Genomic DNA, 9,425 nt, shown 5'->3' with positions numbered 1-9,425 from the left:
CACTGTCACTAATGATTTGTCTGCTAAAAATAAAACAAAAACAAGAAAAGAGAAAAAGAAAACCCAACTCCACGGCTTCTTTTCACTCTGCAGTCGAGATTCCCAACCCCCCCCAAAATAGCCTATGCTGTTTCTCCCTGTATGGGCTTTCTCACATGGTAGGGTCGCAGGCCCCTCACTCCTGCCCTACTCTCTTCCATCATCTCACCAAGTAAGGAGCCTGGTGAAGAGGAAACATCACCCAGCCACATTAACCAGCATCTGCCCAGCCCTTTACAGAGTGCCTGTCACCTTTAATCCTCACACCAACCCTGTGAGCAAAGCACTATGAACCTCATTTTACAGAAGAAGAAACTGAGATTTAGGGAGGTTAAATGACTTGTCAAAGGTCACCCAGCTAGGGAGTCACGGAGCCCAGAAGAGCAGCCAAATTCTCCACTGCCCAATCCCCACTTTCTCTATTACCCCTCCCGGCCTGCAAATCTAAATGCAGTTATTCATTAAACCACCACCTGGTAGGCTTAAACAGGAAGCTCTCACTTGGCAAGGTCTTGCCCCTTGTTGTCTTTGACCCCTACAGTCTGTGGCTTTGCTTCAGCCTGAAGTACACACAGACAAGCACCCAAAGGAGGACTAAATGCGGGGTGAAATGACACTCGTTTTAAAGATATGTCTCAGCAAATGAGTTGCTGTGTAGCTGGCTGCAAGCCCAGAGCCTTTCAGTGAAACATCCTAAATAATTCAGCTCCGTTGGTCTGTAATATAAAGTGCAAATGTGGCTCGTTTTTTTAGACCAGTTCTGAACATCAATAATAATAAACCAGAGATAACATATTTTGGTTTTATAGAATTGGAACAAACTGAAGTATCTGTGCAAAAGCACACTGGATCAAGGGGCAGAGGGGGCAAGGTCTAATTTTTACAACAAGCAGTTTTCCAGAGAGGGACTATTCCTAAGAAAGGGGTGCTAACCCCCAGCCAGTGGGACCTAGACGCATGCTCCTGACAGCGAGCACGACAGACACTCTCCTGCTGTCCCTAGAGCAGGCAGGGGGCCACACACTAGATGTCACGGAGCTTGGCTCTAAAATATGAACGACCATTAGAAATTTCTCTGAAATTGCCCCCTTTCGTTCACTGTTTTATCCTTACACCAACTTTATCACTTACTTTTTTGTTACTCATACATTAAGCCTTGCTGATCTCGCTCCCAGTTTTCTTCAGGGCTCTCTCTCAGCTCGCAGTGCACACCAGCCTCCCTTCTGGCTCTATGCATCCTTTTCTCCTGAAGCTTCCTTAGAAGTACGGATGGAGGCAGAGCTCTCACAAACCAGACTTAAAGGCTCCCTCCACATCCTGACCCTTCCCCTCTTACCTATTCCTTCCTGCTGTTTTCTGATGACCAGTATCCTCAAAGGCTCTCCAGAACTCTGCAAATGTAGAAACTTCGGGAAAGGTGGGAAGGAAACATAGCTAATCTATATATAAATAAAGCACATTTTCAGAACTTTTTCTTTTTTAATTCTTTGTATTGAAAGTTGTTTCTCACTTTACTAAACCATCTGGGACCTAATCACAGACAGTAGAATATCTTTCAGGAGTAAAGCATCTTTTGTACTGTTTGGAACGATCACTGCATACTCTGCTTAAAAGTGAAGTGATAGGGGCTTCCCTGGTGGCGCAGTGGTTGAGAGCCCGCTGTGAAAAAATGAAGTGGATGCATGTGCACCATGCCTAGGCTGCCAGGTCCCTGAGTGGAGTTGCTATCTGTTACCAAGCTCATGAGTGGAGTTGCTGTTACCTAGCTCAGCTTGCTCTACAAGACCTGTGACAGAGCAAGCCTTGTACAACACAGAGATGATTGTTGAAGCAATGTGATTTCATTGAGAATTAACTCCATCATCGTTCGATAAGGAAGGATTGAAAATTCTTCTCACACTCTGCTGATAGAGTACATCTCTATATTCAGACGTTCTTTTCCCTCTTCCTCCTCCCTTCAGTTACATAAACAATGTACATGCCTTCCTCGGGGCCATTTCCTAGGACAATGTTAGCCTAAGAACGTTTACTTGTTTTTAGAAACTTAGGAAGACAGGGACATCCCATAAGCAGCTGGTTTCCAGGTCAGCAGTCTTGCTCTGACCCTAAAATCAGGCTCCCCTCTCCATGAGTCTGTGCAGGGAAGACTAAGCCTTCTAGGCAATGGATCTGCTAATTCACCTTCTTAATCTATCTCGAAGATGGAGATCAGTGTGAGTCCAATCCATGTTTAAATGGTGGCCTGTGCAAGGATGACATTAATTCCTATGAATGCTGGTGTCAAGTTGGATTTGAAGGAAAAAACTGTGAATTAGGTAAGTAACTATCTTTGGATTACTCGTGGTTCAAAATTTCCCTTTGAAACCAGATGCAACTGGAAAATGCAATGTGTATGTATCATAATTTTCTCTTAAATTATGGTAAAGAACCATCTACATGAGATCTACACTCAACAAATTTTGAAGTGTACGATACAGTACTGCTAACTCTAGGCTCTATGCTGTACAGCAGACATCTAGACCTTACTCCTCTTGCGTACCTGAAACTTGATACCTGCTAAACAACAACTCCCCATTTTCCCCTCCCCCTGGCCCCTGGCAAGCACCATTGTATTCTCTGCTTCTATGTGTTGGACTCTTTTTAGACATCTCATATAAGTGGAATCATGCAGCATTTGTCCTTCTAGGACTGGCTTGTTTCATTTACCATAATGTCCTTCAGGCTCATCCATGTTGTTGATTATGACAGAATTTCCTTCTTTTTGAAGGCTGAATAATATTCCATTGTATAAAACATACTTTCAAAGCTTATAAACATTTATTTTATCTGCAGTCATAGTTTCCAGCATGTGCTCAAGAAACTAGATGAAGAACAACAGTAAGATTTGGTAGCTGGTAGGAAGTGGTAATGATGTTCCATTAGCATATTCATCCTCAATACAACCACATGTAGTCAGCACCATTATCCTCTCCATTCTACGCAAATGAGAAAAGTGCAGCTCAAACAGCTCAAAAATCACGGAAGCAGTAAACAGTTGAGCCAGGACTTGAACTTCAGTTGGTTTGGCCAAAACCCATTCTTCTAACTGCTACCCACAAAACACAAAGAAAACTGACCCATAAAATTGTTAGAACTCGTGACTAAATTGCTATCAACAAAAGCAGTGGAAGTCAACTAAGTAACGAATTGGGGTATGGGAAGGCCAATTGTCCCATATACTAGGCACTTCTCCACGCATACGAACCACTTCACATAGGAAATTTGTTGACAAAAATCAAAACTCATTCCTGAATTTGACTATACTGATTACGCTGAAAGAATTACATAGAAAATCTAGGATCATTGTGCATCTTTTCTTTGCGTATCCTAGAATTTTTTTGTTCTGAGATTTTGGCAACTGGAACAGTAAACCCCAAAGTCCTTTACCTACTTGTTTATTACCTCTGGATGCAGGATTACTGCATCTGATTGTGAAAAGCATACAGTGCTAATGACCGATTCTCTTTCTCCTCTGAAACTCCAGAAGACTAGAGATGCAGTCCTAGGGAAAGAATTTAACGCCACAGGCTACATGACTAACGGCAAAGAGTAGAAAATTAGCAAGACTCTATTAAGGCGTTATGGCAACCCACCTGACACACAGATGAAAAGGGCATAAAACAAAATGAAACGCAGCAGCTGCACTTGTCCTATTGAGAAGGGAAAAAGTCATCTCTAATGCTGTTCAGAAATCCTTTCAGTGCTAAAGAGAAATCCATTGATCATCTTCCTTTGAGATCCAAAAGATAAAAAGGAATAGAAGATAGGAAAAAGAAAAGGTGGCAGGGCAAAAACATTTAAAAAAAAAAAAAAAGAAAAAAGGAGATGCAGGTGGATGAACTGTACCCCAGGCTTGGACTCCCACTCCTGCAGGCTTCCCAGCATGGGGACAAACCGATGTCTGGGTTCCCTTTCCTATGGGTGTGTTCATTGGCTCAACACCTCTGAAGTGCTACTTTCATCTGAAAGGTTATAATTTCAAGTTCAGATTGACCTAGATAAATCCGATCCTGCTATTATGGAAACCTACAGAAACTGATGGAGTATCAGCTTAAATAATATAACTATTGGAGCTCAGGGAATGAAGGACTCAACTGGTCTCCGTTAAGAATGAAGGACATGTGGTAGCGAAGTATAACTGAAAACAGTGTTTAGTATTAAATATTCCCAAATGTCTTTAGTTTAAAAATAAAGACACTTTAAAAGAGGCAAAGAGCCCTGAGGAATGTAGCTATAAGCACAAAACTGCTATAACAGGTTTTGCTACGTGTGTGAGGCTACAGTCTACACAGCAAGAGTGCTAAGTCTACAACGGGCACCATCTCAGGCCTCTCGGGTTCCCCACGTTTTGGTTTGGTCAGGGCTCTGCAGTGACACTGCAGCCACCACTACACCTGGCCTCTAGGGTGTCTTGAGCTCCCCCAGCCCATCTGATCAAGGTTTAGAAAAATCCTCCCAGCTTGCTTAGTTCAGGAACAAAGTGGGAATTCTCTCAGAAAGCTCTTTATCTCAGACACTAGAGGAAAGCAAAAGCATATACAAACTCCCATTTAAGCTGTTGCTTCTAACTGAACTAAGAACTAATCTCAAAAGCCGCTAGAAAAACAACACAGTTTATGGAGTATCTGGGCCCCAAGTCCCTTGCTTCACCCTGTCTCGGAAAGGGAAGGAGATTTCCACTGTTAAATCCTTGTTGTTTTCCTCTTCTCTTGTTCATCAGGCTCCTCTCCAGGGGAGAGAGGTGCAAATATTCAGCGCACGCTTTCTAGTTAGAACAATTAATTGGCTATTGTGTCCCTTTGGCTGGAATAAAGACCACTGTATGTGCCCAGCTACACATCACATCTGAGTCCTTTTCAGATAAATCAAAGTCTATAAGAACTTGGTCATTCCTGTCCCTTCTAAAGAGTGCAAGAGGCATTTCCCCACAGTAACAGAGGATGGAAAGAAAATCAAGCATATAAACACTTTTATATTTTTTTCGTTTTGCTAACACGTCACAGACACTACTAATTTACTGCGTATTTCTGTGGAGTAGAAAAAAGAAAATATCTTGAGTTTAGCCGAACAACAACATATTCTGTGATACACTGGTTAAACAGAACATCTTTTGTCCAAGCTTTGGTTTTCCCATCCCTGAACATACCAGGGAAGATGAAGGCAGAGTAAAATGAAGCAGAACACGATAACTTTGTAGTAGGCATGAGGGGAATTAGAAAGAGGTATCTGTGCTAGCTGACACGGAGGGAGAAGAACAGATGCTCTGGCATGTCCTTCCACAGATATTCTAGGCACTGAGATCAGCCCCAGGACCAGGGAGAACCCACACCCAACACAGTGCCTGACGTCCGAGTGCTCAAGAAGCAAGTGATGAATGAGGCCCACAGTGACTGTCCCTGAGGTCCAGGACTACAGACCTCTCAACTGGAACTCCTCGTGCTGTTATTCTCTTTCCAGACTCGAGTTCTTTACCTGAGGTCAAAAGGCTGCTGGTCGGACAGCAATATTTCCCACTGCGTGTGCAAACCAAGCCAGAGGACAGCAACAGCGGCAACACACTGGGCTGCAAAGAGCAATGACGAATGAGGAAAATGACAGAGAGGTCTAGTTACCTAGCCAAGGACGCCGCATCAGAATCGGGAAAAGCACCCTGACTTTACCCATTCCCGTTGTGCGTGGCCTGGACCAAAGTAGTCAGCACCTACCACCCACCTCTGTGAACTTAGCACAATCTCATATTGACTGAACACTCCCTGCAGGTGGTATTTGATTTGGCTGAACAATCTAGTATTGCTTTGTAGCAACAAAATGACTGCTAGTAACATGAGAAGAGCTCAGGGATGTAATCACCAATAGTGTAATCACCAACAGTGAGGAGAAAGGTCTTTAAAAAATAAATACATAAATAAAAAGGATCAAGTGCCACCTTTTTGGATCACGCACTTAGTGGATTATTGGTAGTGAAGGTTAAAGCTCAGGCTGGTTCCTTTGTCCACCTAGTAACAGTTGATTTGCCTCCCCTTATTTCTTGAAGTATCAGTAAGGAACATGAGCGAATCATTACATTAGCCTATGCTACCTATGTAAAATGTAATTAGAAAATTTAGATCTGTCACTCAAAAATCCATAATAGGGCTTCCCTGGTGGCGCAGTGGTTGAGAGTCCGCCTGCCGATGCAGGGGACGCGGGTTCGTGCCCCGGTCCGGGAAGATCCCACATGCCGCGGAGCAGCTGGGCCTGTGAGCCATGGCCGTTGAGCCTGCGCGTTCGGAGCCCGTGCTCCGCAACGGGAGAGGCCACAACAGTGAGAGGCCCGCGTACCGCAAAAAAAAAAAAAAAATCCATAATATACTCCAAAACCATATAGTCACTCGGTTAGCCTGGAATCCCCCAGGAAAAGAGAGTCTCTGACACAAGCTTATCTATTAGGGTGTGCAATTCTAGGGGGGCAAGAGTAAGGGATGGGGGAGTAAGGCAGTAAGGAAAGGAGAACCAAGAGTAAAAGGACTCATCCATCCTCATCTGCAACTGACTGTTTGATCTCCGGGGACTGTTTTCCAAGAAGCCACGTGAGCTGGCCTCAGGAGAGTCAGCCTCAGAGGGAGAAGAGGTGAAAGAATCTGTCCATCAGCACCCTTCTCCAGATGGTCAATACTTCAGCCTGTGGGGCTTTAACTCCCCTGCATCACCAGGCTGTACACGCTGGGGCCCCCTAGAGGTCACGTGGCATCGCAGGCCTCAGCATCAACCCGGGAACGCCAAGCTAAGAGGCGAGAGGCACACAGTGCAGATCTGAGCCCAGGCCATTCAAGGCTGCACCTGGACGAGGCCAGCGGAAGTCCATGCAGAGCTGATCACCAGGGTGCTGGGGACGGACGTGGGTGAGGCTGGTGGGGACTAAGGTGGTGCACAAAGAGGTGGCTAACACAGTCGCTCATGTTCAAACTCTCCATGTTCTAACTGCACTGACAAGTGAGCATTTCTCTTGAAGGCTGTACTGCTGTTGAGCCTGTAGGTAAGGGGGGAGGTGCCTTCCATTCACTGTGTTCCTCTGCTGCTCTAGAGACAGAAATAGGCCCAAGGGCAGAGTCTGTTTCTCTTAACTCAGCAGGTCTCAGCCAGCAAGCCCTAAACCTGCTACTTCCTGTTATTGAGATCGCATCAGAGAAACAAAGGGAAAGCACGCAAATTAGAAAATGGAAAATAAGATGGCAGGAACAAGCCAAAAATATATCAGGAATCACAGTTAATGTGAATTGGGGTTAATGACAATTTTCAGTCTGGAGTTAAAAATCTAATTGCATGCTGTTGATAAAAGAGATACTAAAATAAAACTCTACCAGGAGGCTAAAATAAAAGGATGTGAAAACATTTGCCAGGTAAATGCTAACAAAAAGAAACTGGCAAAGCTATCTTAATATCAGATAAAACGGAATCCCGACAAAAGGCATTGTATGAGACAAAGAAAGATATTTTATATTAATAAGGGAGATTGTATAGGAGAGTAAAGAAAATATGAGCCAGTAGAATGCTTACCATTGTCAACACATAGCATTTCAGGCATTTAGCTCCCTTAAAGGACCCTATTTCATTCTCTTGTGTTGACACATAGTCGCGTCAGCCAGCTTCAAGTTTGCTTTGAAAAACTGGATTATATTAAAACCAGGCACTTCTATTCAGCAAAATATACTATTTAGGGTGAAAAGGTAAGTCAAGAGTGGGAGAAGATATCCGCAATACATATATCCAGTAACTGGAACTCTCATACGCTGATGGTGGGAATCCAAATTTGTACAATTATCTTAGAAGACTACTTGGCAGTATCTACTAAACCTGAACACATGGTCCAATCATTGCACTCATGAGTATATATCCAGTAAATATGCAAGCATATGTTACCAAAAGATATGTACAAGAATGTTCATTACAGCATTATACATAAGAGCCAAAAACAGGAAACTCAACTCAAGTATTCACCCACAGTAAAATGGATGAATGAAGGTAGTAATATTCATACAATGGAATATACTACACAGCATGCAGATGAACTATAGCTATACAAAACAACATGGATGAAGCTCACAGACAAAATGTTAACTGAAAGACACAGAGGAGTACATATTGGGAGCTTCTCCTTATATAAACTTCGTGAACAGGCAAAACTAATGCCCTGTTAGAAGTCAGGGTAATGGTAACTTTGGGAAGGAGGAAATAGTGACCAGAAGGGGGAATCAGGAGAGCTTCTGGGGCGTTGATAACGTCCTATGTACTGATCTGTTTACTGTTTAAACAAGTGCAGTCACCTTGTGAAAACTTATTCCAAAATTCTGGGTACTTTTTGGAATATGTTATACTCTAATAAACGGCTTTTTTCATTGCACTCTATGACTTTGTGAAAGTAGTATATCTACAACTTCAGTTTTATGCCAAATCACATATATTGCTGCCACCATTTTTATGCCTTATTAAGAATTTTATCTTTTTTTTCCTACTCTTAGCTCAAGCTTAGCTTCACACACTTCTCTCTATGAATGCCCCCAGCTTATATCTGACCTGTACAGGAGTCAGTAGCTTCATGTACTTTTTAGAAATGCATGTTAAATGATGCTATTGCTGGGACTTGCCTGGCGGTCCAGTGGTTAAGACTTCCCCTTCCAACGCAGGGGGTGTGGGTTCGATCCCTGGTCAGGGAGCTAAGACGCCGCATGTCTCGTGGCCAAAAAACCAAAACATAAAGCAGAAGCAATACTGTAACAAATTCAATAAAGACTTTAAAAATGGTCCACATCAAAGAAATCTTTAAAAAAAAACACGATGCTATTGCTGTTGGTTCTGCTTTCTTTCAGATGCGACATGCAGCATTAAGAATGGCAGATGCAAGCAGTTTTGTAAAAAGGGCGCTGATAACAAGGTGGTTTGTTCCTGTACTGCCGGATACCGACTTGCAGAAGACCAAAAGTCCTGCGAACCAGCAGGTCAAAATCTAAATAAGTTTTTTTTTAAGCTCGGCAGATACATTCTCCAAGTCCATATTTGAACTTCTTGCATTATAACTAACCTACATAATTTTATGCCCTACTTGTTTCTACTTCCTTTTGAAATCATAGAAAAGACTAGTAGCTTGGACAAATTAATTTTTAAAAATGCATCATCATTTTAAATAGAAATTCTGCAACTGTCTTCAGTTTGAATTCTTTTCTGTCTGATTTTTTTCTCTGACCTTTATATCATGAAGCAATCGATTTGTGTGATTTCTGTATGCCTATTTGTAATTCCCCAAGTCAAATTAATGTAGTAATCCCATAACATAAAAGATACGTACGTGATTGACTGATAGGCTTCTAGTA

General features: G+C 42.8%; 1 protein-coding gene across 2 annotated transcripts in view; it reads left to right on the top strand.

Moving 5' to 3' along the window:
• F9 (coagulation factor IX) overlaps window positions 1-9,425 on the top strand; it is a 28,909-nt gene that overhangs the window by 7,695 nt on the left and 11,789 nt on the right. Inside the window, exons 4-5 of one of the 2 annotated variants that reach the window (XM_024751896.1) lie at window positions 2,241-2,354; window positions 8,925-9,053. In XM_024751896.1, coding sequence (XP_024607664.1) covers window positions 2,241-2,354; window positions 8,925-9,053 — 243 coding nt within the window. The remainder of the gene's footprint in view (window positions 1-2,240; window positions 2,355-8,924; window positions 9,054-9,425) is intronic. The other variant, XM_024751897.1, reaches the window with a different exon arrangement.

The sequence above is a fragment of the Neophocaena asiaeorientalis genome, unplaced genomic scaffold, assembly GCF_003031525.2.
Source record: "Neophocaena asiaeorientalis asiaeorientalis breed wild unplaced genomic scaffold, Neophocaena_asiaeorientalis_V1.1 scaffold961, whole genome shotgun sequence".
Taxonomy (NCBI): domain Eukaryota; kingdom Metazoa; phylum Chordata; class Mammalia; order Artiodactyla; family Phocoenidae; genus Neophocaena; species Neophocaena asiaeorientalis.
Note: the sequence above shows the minus strand (reverse complement) of the source record. Positions and strands in the feature narration are given on the sequence as shown.